This window comes from Neovison vison, chromosome 8, assembly GCF_020171115.1.
Source record: "Neovison vison isolate M4711 chromosome 8, ASM_NN_V1, whole genome shotgun sequence".
NCBI lineage: Eukaryota > Metazoa > Chordata > Mammalia > Carnivora > Mustelidae > Neogale > Neogale vison.
Window position 1 is genome coordinate 45,360,161 of NC_058098.1, and position 18,938 is coordinate 45,379,098.

The 18,938-nt window shown below is 39.2% G+C and overlaps 1 protein-coding gene across 4 annotated transcripts in view; it reads right to left on the reverse strand.

Moving 5' to 3' along the window:
* Nucleotides 1-18,938, reverse strand: part of RALGAPA2 (Ral GTPase activating protein catalytic subunit alpha 2) — a 327,482-nt gene that overhangs the window by 211,020 nt on the left and 97,524 nt on the right. For all 4 annotated transcript variants that reach the window (XM_044263547.1, XM_044263546.1, XM_044263549.1 and 1 more), the window contains 4 exons: nucleotides 15,021-15,188; nucleotides 13,615-13,752; nucleotides 10,141-10,289; nucleotides 5,331-5,442 (listed from right to left, as the gene is read on the reverse strand). In XM_044263547.1, coding sequence (XP_044119482.1) covers nucleotides 5,331-5,442; nucleotides 10,141-10,289; nucleotides 13,615-13,752; nucleotides 15,021-15,188 — 567 coding nt within the window. The remainder of the gene's footprint in view (nucleotides 1-5,330; nucleotides 5,443-10,140; nucleotides 10,290-13,614; nucleotides 13,753-15,020; nucleotides 15,189-18,938) is intronic.

Consider the following 18,938-nt stretch of genomic DNA (forward strand, 5'->3'; position numbering starts at 1 on the left):
TGTCTGTATGTAATGTTCTTCAGGTACCTGTTAATATAGCATAAGAGTAAAAAGAATTCAATGCTTCTGCTGAGATTCTTCCAGTTCCCCGACCTGGTCTCTCCTTCTCCTGGCGTTTGCATGTAGTCTTCCTTCCTCTCTTCCCTTCTTTTTTGCTTTAACTTTAACTCTTTAACTCTCATTCTTCAGGGCACAATGTGGATATTACTTCCTCCAAGGTGTCCCTGACTGCTACCCGACCCAGCCTCAGGTAAGTATCCATTCCCAAACTCTCTGCATTTCCCTATCAGAGCTCTTTCCTTAAGAGTCCATTTACTTCTCTGTCCCTCCTCTAGCCTTATGGTTCAAGGCAGTATAAATAATCACATGGGCAACCCTACCAGACAACTATGCATATGTTCTGGATATTTCCTTACCTTGAAATGGCTTAGTTCCTTACCTCCACCAAAATGTTCCATATCCTTTAAAATCCAAATCAAAATATATCTGCCTTGAAAAAAGTGCCAAGTCCTTCACAGGTGAGTCCCAAAGGCTTTCCTAATCTTACTAGAGGGAATAGTTATATTCAAAGTCTGTGTTAACTTCCCTGATCTGTTATCAGAGCTAAATGTGCTCCTTAAGGTGCCAACCTGCAAATACTTCTGCCTACCCCAGATACAAATAGACTCCCACAGTCAATGGGAGTTGTCCTATGCATGTGATAGGGGCAAACTGGTGTTTTAATTACAAGAGAAATTTTTCTTTAACATACACAGAGGAAAACTTTGAGAAATAGAAAACAGTCAGTAATCAGGCAGGTCTGTTCCAAATACTTGAAAAATCATACTTAAAGTGACCCTTATGCAATGTACCTGTTCTCTACGTTTCAACTCACATTTTCTACACTTTTTAAAAGGGTAAAAATGTGAAAGTTGAGCTAAAGTCATTTAATATAGTGAAAACAAGGTTTTAAATATTCATACTGAAAATCCAATTCTAAGATGGATGAATGCAAAAGAACAATGCAGAAGAAAAAGCTAAAATAATTTTATCATTCATTTTTACTAAGACCTTATCACATATATTTTAATGACTAAAATGCCATCTTCTGTTTATTCCATTTTACACTCCTGTTTTCAAAATGAGTTTGAGGGCATTACCATAAAATGCACATATGCAATAAAATTAATAAAGAGTAGATCAAAGAGAATCCCAACAGAGTAAGAGAAGAAAGGAGAGGCTGGTAATGCTACCAGCACTCAGCCTCACGTCTCATTACAGTCAGGTTAAAAGCAGAATTTTCCTTATCCATTCATCCGTTGAAGGGCATCTTGGTTCTTTCCATAGTTTGGCGACTGTGGCCATTGCTGCTATAAACATTGGGGTACAGATGGCCCTTCTTTTCACGACATCTGTATCTTTGGGGTAAATACCCAGGAGTGCAATTGCAGGGTCGTAGGGAAGCTCTATTTTTAATTTCTTGAGGAATCTCCACACTGTTCTCCAAAGAGGCTGCACCAACTTGCATTCCCACCAACAGTGTAAGAGGGTTCCCCTTTCTCCACATCCTCTCCAACACATGTTGTTTCCTGTTTTGTTAATTTTGGCCATTCTAACTGGTGTAAGGTGATATCTCAATGTGGTTTTAATTTGAATCTCCCTGAGTGAAATAAGTCAAGCAGAGAGAGTCAATTATCATATGGTTTCACTTATTTGTGGAGCATAACAAATAGCATGGAAGACAAGGGGCGTTAGAGAGGAGTAGGGAATTTGGGTAAATTGGAAGGGGAGGTGAACCATGAGAGACTATGGACTCTGAAAAACAGTCTGAGGGGTTTGAAGTAGCGGGGGGGTGGGAGGTTGGGGTACCAGGTGGTGGGTATTATAGAGGGCACGGCTTGCATGGAGCACTGGGTGTGGTGAAAAAATAATGAATACTGTTTTTCTGAAAATAAATAAATTGGAAAAAAAAATCCAAAAAAAAAAGCAGAATTTTCGTGTGGTAGAAGATGCCCTGTACTGGGAATCTTTCATTGGCTTCACTTTCTTGACTAATTATAGAACAAGGACAGAACACAGACTTCTTGCAGTTTATTAAATTTATCTTAGCAAGTCTCAGAAACATGTGCACAGACCTGGCAAATCATTATCATCATCATAAATCACAGCTAAACACACCTGCATCCAGAACAAAACCATGGCACCTCGTGTGCAGGGGAGGGGTGGCAGGGGTGACACATTTGCGCATGAATGCAGGCTGCTCTCTTGGCAAGTTACCCTTGTCTAGGAGGAGGGAAACAGGGAGCCCCACAGTCGCGGTTCTGTCACTAACTTGATTTGTGAGCCAACTTGCCTTTTTGGAGTCATTTCTGGTCAAAAGTAAAAAGCTGAATAAGAACATCTCCAAAGTTCCTCCAGCACTGAAATTCATATTTTATCAAATATATCTTGGCAAATAAACTGTATTAAAAAGCACATTCATTCATAAAATGTTCCCTAACCAACCACTTGCTGCACTCCTCTACTCACCACACTTAGGGAACTCTATAATTCCGTACTGTAACTAGAAGGACCATAGTCCAGGTTTCCTGATATACTTCCAGAGCTTTAAGCATAAGGTCTTATTTAGCATTGATAACAGATTAAAACATCACTTATGGCAAACACCATTATCTGATAAATATCCAAATAAAACCCAACTATCATTTAAAGAAAATTTGTCAACCCAAGTTATCTACTGAGAAAAGAAACTATAAACACTAGAGGAAAAATTCAAAAAGAGAAAAGGACAATGGCAACTCCAAATTTCCTGTCCCCTTTAATAGTTTCCTTATTTAAATTTTTAAAAAATCAAGCATCTGGCAATTGTAGACAATGTACATGAAGAAACAATTTGATGGCAAGTTTAATTTTAGTACGGAATTAAGATTATGCCCACTTGATTGCCTGGCTGACCTGTCCAGACCTTTCACATTTTTCTCCCTACCTTGGATCCCACGAAAGGGCTTGGGAGGTCAACAGATGATCATAAATCCCAGATGAACCCACTCTGATTCTTAGGACAATACTGCAGAGTCAGAAGGAATCCTTTCCTTCTGTCTGTCACTTCTAGTGACAGATTAGGGAAGAGTTTCAGGAAGGTGAAGTGATTTGCTCAAGGCCACAGAGCTAGGAAGTACCACAGCTGAGATGAGAACCCAGAATCTGTCTACCTCCAAAAAGTTCATCCTCTCTCTACTATTTTATGCTGCTTCTTAATTTAAGCATTCTTCTTGATCCATCTAACCACTGCTAAAATAATAAGGTGACATCAAATTTCATCAAAATCATGAACTTAAAACTAATTTTCAAGATCTGACAAGATTCTCCATTAATAAAGGGGACTTTTTCTCCCAAACCAAAACTAAATCAAACAAACCAACAAATACAACTTCACAATAGATTCTTGTTTAATTCAGTGACAAGTTCTTGCTCCAATTCCAATACATCCCATGCATGCAGGGCCAGACAATTGGTGAGTAATGAGGGCCAAGCACCCACTAGCCTGAGCCTGGCTTCAGTCCACTGGCAGCTCTAGTCCCCTCAGGGCTGGAGACTGAGAAGGTGCTGACGGTGAAACTCTCCAGGACAGTCAGAGCCAAGTGAGCAGAGTATCTGTACTCCAGGTGGGAAGCAAAGCAAGTGGTCAGTACCACCCTAGCAAAAGGTTAGACGCATACAAAATGATGTATAGACCACTTCATGTATCTAATAACTAGGCAAGATAATCAGAGTAAGAGTGACTGTACTATTCAGGATGCAAGTTAGTACATGTCAATTATTTCTGTAGCCTCTCATATATTTTTCATCGAGCCAAGAGCATTCAGTCATATTAAATTATTAAAAATTAATATGAAGAGTTGGGTTCTCTTGCATTACAATGGGAATATATAACCCTTATTTAAAGAACTAGTTTCTCTTTGTGTCATCCTCTATTTCCTACCTGTATTCTACATATGTTCTCAGTATATATCCTCCAAAATCACTTCAAGTCAACTGAGGGGAGAAATTGACTTCTCCTTCCTACAACTGTCACTTCTAGCTCATGATCCACCATACTATCTTCTACCAGATTACTTAAAGCAGGCCCATTTATTGCACTGTCTCTATCTGTATAAAATGTTACACTTTTCCAGAGTCCTTTCACACTGTTCTCCTTCAGAAATGCTCCATAAATTCTGTGTATCCCATAAATACTAGTGCTTTCTAGAGAAACATTGCAAGAGGCTACCACCCTCAGGACCCTTTAAAACTTCTACTTCCTATGCAGTTAGTTCAACATCTAAGTACTCTTCTTTTCCCTTCAGTCTGCTGTCAGACTACTCAGGTACTTGACCCTTCCCATTATGTGAGATGTACGAAACATAACCATCTCTTTGGCTCTCTACTCCCTGTTAAGGCCAGCCCAGTCCTGCTCACCTTATCCAGGACTTTATGTCTTTACTTCTCTTCTCTCTCCCCCAGGCTGTCCTCATTGGACCCTTCTCACTGCAAGCAAACAGACTTTAAAACCACCCACCTTAAACTGTGGCTTCCATGCATGTTGTCCACTCAGCTAGCTCATCTTTTCCTCCTCCCTTCCACCTCTGCAAAGCCTTAACTATACTTGCTACCTCTACTGCCCAGCTCTCATCTTCTCCTCCATCCATTTCCAAGTGGGCCTAGAATATTATCAATCAGCAACATCTTGTCAAAGCAAATGTCAACTGGCCATTCTCCTCTTCCCCAGTCCTTGTCTCCAGGTGTCTAGACACATGCTTCTCTAGTTTCCCTCCCAGTTCCCTGCCCACCTTTTCTCACCATCTTCGGATGATTCCTCTCCTCTATCAATCATGGAGATGGACCTCTCCTCTTTAGGACACAAAATCTCTCCATCTGTGGCTTGAAACACATCGCCCAATGACTCTTGGACTAATTACTCTTACATTTTTATTTCTAGCCTGAATCGCTCCCTGACTTTATCCCCTGCATTCCCATGCTTCCATTTACCTTTTACTTCATCAAATCTTCCTGGCCCTCCGCCAAGGACATCAGCTCTTGTTATCTTCCTAATTTCTACCAAACTCAAGAAAGTCAAAAGAGGAAGTAAATGGCAGACAGGTGGGAAGGCAGACAGGCTAGAAGAAGTCAAGCACTAATTGTAAAGAATAGATTATAATCTTTAAGGCAAAGCTAAAAATGAAAATTTACAATGAAATTTCTTGAAATTTAGAGTTTAATTTTACTCTTAAAATTCTCAATGATTAAAACTATTCTGCTATAAAATCTGATTCATTTCTTGCATTTGCAGTGTTTTAATAAAAAAGACTTACCCTAAACAGCAACCCTGCCAAGCTCTGGGCAAACAAGTCCTTTATTTGTTTATCCTTTGGCTTCTGCATGACAGCTTCTGTTATCCTGAGTAGTATTTGCAACATCTGTTCCCTGGGCCACCCAAAATAAAAGCTCAAGTTATTAATCACATTCTCAAAGCACTTTAACTTATAGGTACAAGAAATTCTCTTTTAAGAATTCAGCAACAATGATAATCATGTATTACTCAAAAGCACTAATAATCTGAGTGCTAATTACAGAATACCATATTTTATCAAAATAAACCACTTATGTTACAAAAGTTCTAAAAATATGTGACCTACAACCACATCAATAGGCAGGATAAAACAGGTATCAACCTAGCCTAATTTTATCCCATTCCAACAGGGAGGCAAGACTGTTTCTCCAACTATACCAGTCCTTAAAACTGCTCAGTGAATAGTTGTGCCCATTTAAGTGAACGCAGCAACCTTTAATTTTCCCATCCATTATTTTACTTAACCTGTGAGGTCTCCCCATTTATCTTTGTGGTAGGAAATAAAACAGACATTCTGGTCCTCATTCTGGGGAGGTATGCAGTCGGTATCATACTATGACTGAACTCCAGAGGAACTCACAAATAGGGTGGTTTGGAAAGGTCACTTTTGGTCACTTTAAGGCATGGAGTTTTGTGCCTGGAAGGTGCTGGGTTTGCAAGAGGGCACTGAAGACACAAAGTAACAACACTAATTATATTAATAGTGGTAAGTTCTTCAGAACAGCCAAAGGGCATTTTTCTTTCTCACAACTAAGTTACATTCTTCATTTCATAGTGTTTGCTTACTTTTCCCTTTCTGAAATTCCATGCAAACCAAGAACACATATCTTTTGTATATAAGGGAGGTCTGCTTGTTTTGAGGGGAATCATACCTTTTAACTTCTCCTTCAAGGCTTTATCCACTAACAGTTCATTCATCTTTAGAGCTTTCTCATTGGCCTACATGCTTGCTCATGATAAGATAGGGAACTGGACAGAGTCATTCAGTCCAGGTCAGATGATGAAATCTCCAAATCACAGTTCCTTTATACTTTTCTTGTACATATTGAGACAGTATTTTCTATTTAACATGATGCGGAATCTAGTTAAGCTTCTCTCATGGTACAATGACTTCTACAAATAGGGTTTTTTACCCTATTTGTAGCTAACCCCATTTGATTTTCATCCCTGGGTTATCTGTTGGCAACATCTGGAACTTTGTTCTAGTTGTTTGCTTGTACTATATACCATCTATGGTTTCTGGAAGCATGGAATAACAAGAGCTCTCAAGCCATGGGAGATGTGGGTGCATGCGTTTGGAGCTGACAGCTTAGAGGACAATGAGGAAAGAAATGGTACAGAATTAGGGAGAGCATGTCCCTCACCAAATTTGGGGTACCCAGGCCCATCGCAGGCCTCAGCATCACCACTGCCTGCTCACATTTATGTGATGCTTAAGACAACAAAAAACAATCCTTTCCACATGAAAGGTTACTTACTCATCTTATGAACATGACAAGAACAAGAAATATAATAATTTTCAAATAAAACCTCAGTCATGGGAACTGCTATAAAAAAATGCAAACTTGGGGGGTGCCTGGGTGACTAAGACAGTTGAGCATCCTACTCTTGGTTTTGGGTCAGCTCATGATGTCAGGGTCATGGGGTTGAGCCCTGCAACAGGTCCCACACTCAGCAGGGTATCTGCTTGAGATTCTCTTTCTCTCTCCTCCCTTCTGTCCCTCTCCCCACTCATGCATTCTCTCTCTCAAGTGAATAAATAAATCTCTCTCTCAAAAAAAAAAAAAGCAAACCTGACCAAAGTAATGACTGACAAAGACACAGGTTTAATTTTTGAACCTATGAGAAAGCTTGGCAAGCAATGATATTCCTACACAACTTTCTGGAAGAAAATGAGGGTGAAAAAATTATCTCCAGTTTAAAAAAATCCTTCCTAACAGTGGACTCCAGCTTGTTTCTTTGTATTTTGTGAAACACTGACTTTTGGTCCTTCCTCCTCAAAAATGCTCCAAGAGTGTAAAACTCCCATGGGAACATGGGAAATTATGCATGTATGCTGTCCCTGCCTTGAAGAACAGGGTTTCCTGCACTCTTTACTACTGACGCTGTCCCCATCTTCTCACACAGGCGGTTAACCATTCACACAATGCTGCTGCTTACCATTTCAGGACTGCTTCTCAGTATTTCCCTGGCTACAGCCCTAGTCTAAGCTGCCATTGGCTATGGCCTCAGACATTGTGTGCCCCTCCCCCCAGCCCCACCCCACACTGTCTCTCCTCCAGAGGAAGTCTGAGAAATCTTTCAGAAACATAAACTGGATTGTGTCACACTCTTGCATACATATAGAGGAGTAGCCAATATCCCTCCTGTGGCCAGCAAGACCCCTTTGGTTGGTCTCCCACCCTCCCTCTCCTGTCTGCTCCACTACAGTGGCCTAGACACACCACACTTCTGACTTGCTATTCCTTCTGTGGGAAGCTCTATGCCCAGACCTCCCCCTGGCCTCCCCGTCCCTGTCCTCAGGGTGTTGCTTACAAAGGTCTTCCTGGACACCCATAGAAAAACACTCCCTCACCCTCCACTTTTTCCTCTTAAACCAGCTTCACTGTGCTTCTACCACTGAAACTGCTGTGTTCATTCTGCCTCTGTCTATGAGGATGGAAACCTCACAAGGGCAGGAACTCTGTCTGTCCAGTTCACCTTATATCCTCACAGCAGAAGCTTAATAGTTATGTACTGGATAAAAGAAAGAAGGAAAGGAATCCAGGGACTGTCCTACACTAAGATGCATAGGAAATTCTGCTAGGGAAACAGACCAAATCCCTTCCGATGTGCTACTGACTATTCTTTGGTATTTTCATCTATTTCTATAAGTTTTTTTTTTAATACTTTTACCTGGAAATTTCTGAATTATTAAAACACAGAGAAGATTTGCTTAACTTTATTTTAGAATGTTCACCAAAAAAGATTATCAAAATGATCAAAATACTACTGATACAAAGGTAAACTGAATTCACAGTCTTCAAAGAAAAAACTCATCAAATATACTATTGCTGGGGTGCCTGGGTGGCTCAGTGGGCTAAAGCCTCTGCCTTCGGCTCAGGTCATGATCTCAGGGTCCTGGGACTGAGCCCAGCATCGGGCTCTCTGCTCAGCAGGGAGCCTGCCTCCTTCCTCTCTCTCTGTCTGCCTCTCTGCCTACTTGTGATCTCTGTCAAATAAATAAATAAAATCTTTAAAAAAATTAAATAAAAAAAATACTACTGCGAAATTTGGGTAAATTGGAAGGGGAGGTGAACCATGAGAGACTATGGACTCTGAAAAACAATCTGAGGGGTTTGAAGTGGCGGGGGGGTGGGAGGTTGGGGTACCAGGTGGTGGGTATTATAGAGGGCACGGCTTGCATGGAGCACTGGGTGTGGTGAAAAAATAATGAATACTGTTTTTCTGAAAATAAATAAATTGGAAAAGAGAAAAAAAATACTATTGCTATACTACAGAGGAGTAGATGATTCTGTTGCGAGCATACCAGCATTTCGCATTACTTTCAATGTTACAGACTTAGCATTTAACTTTGTTTAAATCACGTTGTTCATCACAGTAGCATTTCCAGTATAAGAAAGACGACCCTGGAATTGCCTTAAAATAATCACTTTGATTCCTGTGGTTTCTGAACCAGTGAACTTGCTGCCTGACAGGATTCCTTTAGGCCCACCCTCCCTTCACCGGAGAAAGAAAAAGGCTGGACTCCACAGCCGCAGGGACCCCTGCCAGCTCAGTCCTGCCTTATTTCTATGCTTTCTACCAGGTCTACACAGAGCTTTCCAAAGCCCCCTTAGTGCTGATTCAAGGACACCCAGAAAAAGCATCCAAAACATAGGCTTGGTAACAGGACCCCACCGAGGATTTCCATGAGGGAAGTGGCCACCGGAGCTGGTCTGTAGTGGCCCCTTGCTCTGAGCACAGTGGCCAAAGCTCACTGATACCAGCTGATCCAGCGAGGCTGCTCTGGGGCAGCGCTGGGTGGGGCGAACATGCAAAGGACAGACAGGAGAGGTATTTTACAACAACTGAGGGACATGAAGAAGGAGGATTACGAAGTGGCTCTGAGGTCTCTGTTCCTGAGAACATCTGAAAATATCTCCTAAGCTGGAGTGATGCATTCATTATGGGACAAGAGCATGGGAAAAAAAAGCTACAGCACTGTTTCCTTTCAGGGATATTATAAACACACAGACACCAAACAAAATCAAAGGGTAAAATAAAAATATTTTACATAAGCACATTTTCATGATGCCACAATATGTTTGACAGTACTATTTATTCGGTCATTCTGACAATATGTCATTTAATATAATTGTTTTTCCAAAGTGAATTTAAAGCTTCAAATTTGAAGCAATAAAAATTAGTTAACAGCATTTCAGAGCAATTAACAACCTCTCCTGGGCTTATGAAGAATGATATAAAACACCAGTTATATTGCTTTTCCACAAAGCAGTCTGATGACAATTTAAAATGGAAAAATCTACTATTAAGTAATATGACTAATTATAATTCAGTAACATTTTTAAAGCCAATAATAAAAATAAACTATCAAAGTGCTGGATATTTACCTTCTTCATAATTCACAGAAACTGTTACAAAAGATTGATTATCACCTTATTGTTAACTTTGTAAAGCCATTAGTAAGTGAAGGCTTTAACATTTTAATTATTATGTTGAAAAACAGAAACATCTGTTTTACAGTATTAATTAATTTGAAATAAACTTACCATGTCTTTTTATTCATTGTAAGCTCCATTATCATGCGCCTAAAAATAATCAAAACAGCTTTACAGGCATCAACTTGTTCTTTCAAGAGCATGGGAACTTCAGGACATGGTTCCAGCAAAAAGACGTTTGCTGCATTTGTCAAAAATACCTTGAAATCAACAAATTTTACATTAAACATATAAATGTAATTGAACATATAGATCTGAACAAATTTTTCTTAAAGACAATGATATTAATTTCCCTCTACCAAAGAATCACCTTTGAGTTATTTCAGCTAAAGCAAGAAGTACCAACAGTCAAGGTTTTTAAAAAATGCTTCTCTTAGAATCACCTGAGACACCTGAAAAACCTTTCCTAGAAAAAAATTATTAACACATATTAAGGGATGCAACTTTAGAAAATTTATAAATCAGAAAAGCTTTTGAAGACTTCTTTTTGACATCCCCTCAAAGGGAGAGGGGAAAATGGAAGAAGATAGGATCACTGCTTCTGGGTGAGAAATTTCAGGGTCGGGAGAGGAAGAGGAGCAGTGGTTGAACACTGGCTGGGAAAAAACCACCTGATTATTGTTGAATCTCCCAGCATATGAACTTTGCTGACATGAAGCATGGCCAGCACCACCCAACATGGGTATAGATCTCTATAAGATCTCTAGGAGATATAGGGGGCCAGGAAATAGGCAAGGCCACATAGCTTCCAGGTGCATATACTTTAAATATGACAACTATATTATGAAGCCTATGGTAATTTTTGGGATAAAAACAGATTTTAAAAAACTTATATAATCAGCTGACCGCTCTACATTCTACCTCAGACCTTTAGGATACCAGTTCACTGTCCTTCACTGTTGGGGTATTTCAGTAGAAAATTGTGGGAAGCACAGATGTAGGCTGTTATGTAGTAAGTGACTGCTTAGAGGCACTACAGTAAAGTAACACTGAGTTACTACTGACACAGACAACACCAGTGACCCCTCAACAGAGGAGACTGAGTTGTCAGTCTAGTGATGAAGGTGGATGTGCACCATCTACCTGGATCCTATGCTTAAGTCTCCCTTGTGTTCAACAGTACAAATTCAAAGGATCTGGGAACAAACAGATCTTCTCTGCCTCACCGGTGAATGAAATCCATTAACACAACATCTTAAAATAGATATATAAACTGACTGAAGAAATTAGAATAAACAAGCTCAAAAGTCAAGTGGATGAACTAAAATATTGAAAGCGTCTAAGATTATCTTGTGTAAGATTAAAAAGGTGTCATGGCTTAATTTTCTAGAAAAAATTACTGAATAAGCACTTCAACAGATGAAAACAGCGATTGTGAAGAATTTACTTCAAGTGGGAAAGAGGAGAACAAAGAACTTTTTGACTAACGAACATAGCAGTTTTAATATAATTTTAGTGGCCTTTTTTTTCCCCCACTACTCTGACTGAGATAGAGACCCGAGTTGAGAGATCAAGAGTCAAGAGGCTTAACCAACTGAGCCACCCATGTGCCGCTACTTGCCAAGTTTTTGTAAGACGTATGGCACAGATAGATGATCCATTGCAAGACAGATCTTTAACTCAGTGTGTTTGGTTTCTTGATTTGAATTTGAAACTTGCACATTCCCAAGTGAAAGTGAGGAGTCTTCATATATTATATACTTCTTTCATTTTATCCTCTTAAGAGGATCAAAGTGCCAACTCCAAGAATATTTCTTATTAGCATGTCAGTATTGGTTAAGATAAAAATAAAGAAAATTCACATGTCCAAATTATACCTGTCAACAGCAACTGGAAAAGAATACTAGCTTATTCAACCTGTACTTGGCCACTTTTTCCTAATGAACTAAGGAAAGGACCAAAGATACTGGATACAAAGAGAACAAAAACAGCTACTATAATCCAAACTAAACATTTTGAACACTGTTGTGCGATAATCACATGGAAAATTTTTTTTCTTGGTTTGTCCAAGTAGATGTAACTTACTCTTTCAAAAAACAAATTAACAATCTCCTGAACTTAGGAGACTGCCAGTATCTACTGGCAGTGGAATGGCTGAGGACAGCATATGGCAATCCACTTGGAGAACCGGACTCCCAAGGGACACAGGGCAAGAGCTCCTGCATGCACTTCTCTGGTGAGGGCACAGATTTTACTAACAACTGGCACCAAAGTTCTTTGAAGCTACTCAAGTAAAATCATCTTGATTTTGTTTAAAGTTAATTTCAAATTATTTGAGGATTTTCACTGAAAAATGAGAAAATTCAATAATTATAGACTATTAAACTGCTAATGAATCTGAAAGCAAAAAGGATACCATGACAAGGAATCCTATCAAGAGATGGATGACACAAGCAGTGTCACTGAAAACTGGGCAACAGATAAGCTATGTCCATGCCACCTCAGATATCATGCCTGGCCTCTGTGTGGGAGGCATACCTGGCCATGGCTAGAAAGGTGGATATGGGGTGGAGGATGGGGTGCCAAGGAACAGGGAAAAGAGAGGTATTCTGTGTTTTCCCCTTATAGTCCTAACAACCTTCTACCTAAATGGGAACCAAGAGGTAATCAATCTCCCAATCCCCATTTTTTAAAAATTTTATTTATTTATTTGACAGAGAGAGAAATATCATGAGTAGGCGGGAGGATGGGGGGGGAGCAGGCCTTCCGCTGAGCAGAAGCCCCATATGGGGCTCGCTCCCAGGACCCTGAGATCATGACCTGAGCTGAAGACAGAGGCTTAACCCACTGAGCCACCCAGGCGTCCCCAATCCCCATTTTTAAGATAAAAATCCTGAGGTCCAGGAAGAGTAAGTGATCAGCCAATTTGTTCTTTCCAATGTTCCCAAATGGCATTAGTTCTATTTTATATATTCATACTAATAAATATTTAATATTTAGAGCATTTATCATAATTCTTCATAAACAGTGAATTTTTAAAAATAAAAGTCCTGGGGCATGTGGGTGGCTCAGTGGGTTAAGTCTCTGCCTTTGCCCCAGGTCATGATGTCATGGTCCTGAGATCGAGCCCCGCATCGGGCTCCCTGCTCAGCCTGCCTCTCTGCCTACTTGTGATCCCTGTCTGTCAAATAAATAAAATCTTAAAAAAAAAAAAAAAAAAAAGAATAAAAGCCCTTATAAGAGGATATAATCATCATGCCTGTCTTGCATATTAGAGTCCAGGTGACTGACAAACTCTCCATATGTGTTCAGAAAATACTTTTTAAGATTTGGCTCTCAGTCATTTTACATTCACTGCATAATAATCCCTTTGGAAAAACCTGCAACCAGCTCTTTTGATTAGGAAAAAAAAAATCTACAAATTGAAGGTGAGCAGTCAGGAAGAAGACTCAGAATGAGAACTTAAGAGCTGTTTACCAACAGGGAGATATAAATATCATTATACTTTAATGATGCTATCACAATAAACAAAATGTTCAAACTGACTCCAACTAGAGGTCTTTATGTCTCCAGACGGCCATGTACCTGCAGCATAGCTTGGGCCCCAGCTTTCACGTTCTTATTTTCTTCTTCTGTCACACATCCTCTGCTCACTGCACTCGTGAAGGAGTATGTTCGTCCCCAACTGGAAGACCGCTTATGACGAGAACCTTCAGATGAGGTCTTTAGAAGATTAAAAACCAGTTAATGGAGGGGGAAGGAGTACCATGTTTATATACTTAACTTCTTACACTCACCAAAATTCAAGAGAATATAGGTTTTAGGAGGTTGAGTCTTTTTTCCATTTTGTTCACCACCTCCAGCACCTAAAATAGTGTCTAGTGTTTAGTATGTGCTGAAGAAATGAACAAAGGTCCAATGAGTGAATGAGTCTCTAACACAGAACTCTAAGATGTGTGATGAATTCCATTTGCTTATCTATTCATTTTGACATCATGACCAGTTATTGAAATGATTTTACCAAAATTTAAAAATCAAAATTATGGCATTAATACAGATATTTAAAAATGATATGACTTGAATACTAGTAGTTTTAAATGTTTATTGTTAATTGCTGCAACAAACTTTTAGAAATAATTTATCAGACTAGATTTCAAAACAGCATGCCAGAAATAAAAATATGACAGATATCTTTTCTTTCAGGAAGAGGTCCCACTGTGAAATTTTAGATTTATCCAGCCTCTAGCTTTTCCTAACCAGGACTAAAAATTCTATTCAACAGCACTCACTCTGAGGACAGAGCCCAGCCCTGCAGTGAGGCTTCTTAATGGAGGAGACAGTGCTCGTTTTGGGGTTAGTCTTTTCAAGTGCTCTGGAATAGGCCACTACACAAGACAAGACTACCAAAACACTCTAAATTTAGCTTCTCAGATGCTATTTATTTAAATACGTCAATCCCAGTAAAGCAGTGACTTTTTTTTTTTTTAAGATTTTATTTTATTTATTTGACAGAGAGAGAGCAAGCACAAGTAGGCAGAGCAGCAGACAGAGGAAGATGGAGAAGCTCCTCATGGAGCAGGAAGTCTGATGTGGGGCTCGATCCCAGGACCCTGGGATCATGACCTGAGCCAAAGGCAGATGCTTAATTGACTGAGCCACCCAGGCGCCCCAGCAGTAACATTTTTAATCTCACAAAGAGACATGTAAAACACAATGGTTTATAAAGCAACTCTTGTGCAACAGTGAATAAGGAAGCTGCCACACACACTCGGACCTAGCCTGAGGGTTAGGAAGTGACCAATGATCCCGAATAGAGCCAGAAGAAGCCTCACTAAAGCAGGTCCTCACCAAACTCAGCAACTTGAGAGCATCCGCTATGATAAAAGAGCGCCACTGGCCTATGCCCCACTGACTGGCACTCTTCCTGACCAGGTATACTTTGCTAAAATACGTGTAGTTCCCAACAGAAACAAGAAGTGATAACATATTACCTCTTTGCTGTCAGTCTCTGAGAATCCTAATTTTTCGGCATCTTCTTGGGCAGCTTCTTTTTTATCTGGTTCTTCCATGAACACAGGTTTGTCCTGGAGGATCCACTTCCTGTACACTTGAACTACCTTCCTTGTTACAGCGATGTCACACGAAGGCAATAAAAATGCCTAGAATAAAAAGGGAAGACTCCCTTTAACTCCACACCTGCTCAGATCACTGTAACAGACAAGAAACATAACAGACATTTCCAATCCCCATCACCGATTTCAGACTTTCTTCTGAAACACAGGGCACACCAAACTTGCTGAGGAAAAAAGGCATTTTCAATTAGGCCAGAAAATGTCATGCAATTTAAAAATAACTTCCGTATTCTGAGTAATTTTTTTCACAAAAATAGCCAACATGCACACCTACACAAATTCTTCAATTGGTTATATAAACAATAGTTATACCTTTCCCAAGAATTAGAATTAGATATTAAAACCTTTCTCAATGAATTAGAAATTGATTATAAGACAAGAGACATGCTACTGCAGCCAGCTCCAGTCAACTGTCACACCTCTGCCCAACTCCATGTTCATGGATGTCATAATGGTGATGGAGGGAATATTTATAGCAAAGAATATGGAAAATGCTAGTAATTGGAGCTTTTCCTTTCTTTTTTTTTTTTCTCTTCCCCTTTCTTTGTCTTTCTCTTTCTTCCTTCTTTATTCCTCCCTCCCTTCCACCTTCCCTTCCCTTTTGGAGACCTGACTTTCACCAGCATCCCAGTGAGTAAAGACTATACTCAGGTGTTCTGTACTCATTGGTATGCTAGTGAATGTTGGCTCTCAGAAAATATATTAAAGAGAGCTCCTGGCCAGTTGTAGCATTGTACACATTTAGGTGACTTTTTAATTTTTTTTAAAGGTTTTTCAGATGTATTTGAGAGAGAGAGAGAGAGAGAGCACGCGCGCATGACTATGTGCACAGCAGGGGAGGGGGCAGAGGGTGAGGGAAAGGGCAAGCAGATTCCATCCAGCAGGAGTGCAGAGCCCAATGCAGGACTCAATCCCATGATGCTGAGATCACTACCTGAGCCAAAGCCAAGAGTCAGACTTTAGCTGATTGAGCCACACAGGCACCCCATGAACTTTTTAACATTAAACATTAAACTCTTTATACATATGCATGTAAGAAATCCAATCTAATGTAAGATTCTAAAAATATAAACCAAACGGTAAAAGAGAAATGTATTTGCCTTTTCAGTATCAGCTCTAAGGAATATTTCTGTCTGAGGGGTAAACACAAAGGAGAGGAACTCAGTATTATAGAAAATGCTTTCATTCATTCCACAGATGAGGAATTAAGCTGAGGCTCAGAACACCTGAGATACTTTCCCAAGATTACAAAGTAAGTTAGCAATGATTCTAGGTCTTGAGATCTCAAGATTCAGGATTTAATACTGCCTTTAATGTTCATGCCACAGAATCCAATTACAGGCAGATTTCAGTGTAACAAGGGTTCATGCAATATATAAATTTCCATCGATGTCATGTCAAATTCCAGAACAGAGGAGCCTGTGTTATAACAAGACTGTAACATATCAATATAACAAATATTCTGACTTAAGTCTCAAGAAAGATCAACAAAGAATATGACAAAGTACAATGATGTCCTACCCTAATTTTGTTCCAAATTTTATTACAAATATTTTTACACATACAAAAAAGTAGAAATATTTTTTTTTAATTGTTTATTTAACAGACAGAGATCACAAGCAGGCAGAGAGGCAGACAGAGAGAGAGGAAAGGAAGCAGGCTCCCTGCCGAGCAGAGAGCCCGATGCGGGGCTCGATCCCAGGACTCTGGGATCATGACCTGAGCTGAAGGCAGAGGCTTCAACCCACTGAGCCACCCAGGCGCCCCAAGTAGAAATATTTTAAAGTGAGTTCCCATATACTGCTGCCTAGATTCTACCATTAGCATTTGCTAGATTTGCTCCGTCTTTCAATCCATTTTATTTTTGATGTGTTTCAAAGAAATCTGCAGACATCAGTACGTTTCACCCCTAAATATTTCAACACGCATATCACTGATTAGAGTTCAAAATTTCTTATGGTACTTTACATAAAATTTATAAATAATGAAATGCATAAATCCTAAGTGGACCATGTGATGAGTTTTGAAAAATATATAGAGACAGTGAGGTAATCCAAATCCCAAATCAAGGTATATCATGTTATCCTCCTCCCAGGAAGCAAATAGAAATATCCTCTATAGGTGAACAAAATCACAGTAAAACCCAAATTATTTGTACAAACTGTCTGGTTAATGTATTATGTTAATTAAAAATCAGAAATATGAGAAAAGAAGTCAATACTAACAAAACCACAATAAAAACCAGACAATATTTTAAACATATAGGAAATCAGGATAAATAAAGTTTCAAAAAGAAATGTAAATGGAATTGAAAAATAAAATAGCCAAAATTAAAAACTCCGTGTGTATGGGTTGACAACAGAATGGACATGACTGAAGACTGGATGAAAAATCCAAAGGAAACACCCAGAATGAAGCATGGTGAGATGAAAGGATGGCTAACTCAGAAGGGAAGGTGAGAGAGAAGACCATGAAAAGCTGATCCTATACAAGGCTGCAGATGCACAAGGAAAGATTAGCAAACGGGGACAGAAATGATATTTGAGGAGAGAATGGCTGAGAACTTGGTCAAAACTGGTAAAGATGTCAATCCATATATTCAAGAATCACAAACACAAACACGGTAAATACAGAGTACATTACCGTAAAACAGGTGAAAAACCAAGAACAATCAGAAAATTTTATAAGCTCCAGAGGAAAAAAGAGACATTTCCTCCAAAGGGCAACCACACGACCTCACATGACTTCTCAAAGAAACAATGGAACAAATATTCAATGTACAAAGAGAACACAGCTGCCCACGTAGAATTCAGTATCCAGAAAAACTGCACTTCAAAAACAAAAGCAAAATAGAGAAATTTTCAGACACACAAATGAGAAAAACTTTTACCAGGAGATCTGACTTAAGGGAAATACTAAAAGTGATTCTTTGGGCAGAAGAAAAATAATCGTGGATCAGAGAATCAGGAAGAGATGCAATAAAATTATTGCACATTATTGTAATTATTTGGATAAATCTAAATGAATAAAATGCATATATATGGATAAAAATAAAACTGTGTAAAATAACAGTTATGAAAGAAATATATTTATATATACATATTCATAATGGAATTCAAATACAGGTGGTCCTCAACTTATGATAGTCCAACTTCGAAGTTTTCAACTTTAGGACAGTGTGAGAGTAATGTACATTGAGTAGAAACTGTACTTTGAATTATGATTTTTCCTGGGTTAGGGATATGTAGTATGACACTCTCTTGTGGTGCTAGGTGGTGACAGTGGCTACAGCTCCCAGTCAGCCCTGGGATTATAAGGATAAACAACTGATAAACTTACAGCCATTTTGCACCCACATAACCATACTATTTTTCACTTCCAGTACGGTATCCAATAAATTACACGAGATATTTAACACTTACTATAAGCTAGGCTTTGTGTTAGATGATTTTGCCCAACTTGCAGGCTAGAGTAAGTGTTCTGAGCATGTTCAGGGTAGGTGAGGCTAAGCTATCTAGTTTGGTAGGTTAGGTGTATTAAATGCATTTTTTGATTTATGGTATTTTCAACTTATGATGGTTTTATCAGCACACAACTGCATTGTGAGTCAAGACAAAACTGTACATAGCAGGGGCATAGGAACTGAGAAGGAATAAATGGAACTGGAGTGCATACTCACGGGGTAAAAGTTAAAATTAATGCTAGATTTTAAGTTAGGGATGTTAACAATTAAAATATTACAAATGAGTATAAAAATACTAAGCTAGAGGAGAAAAT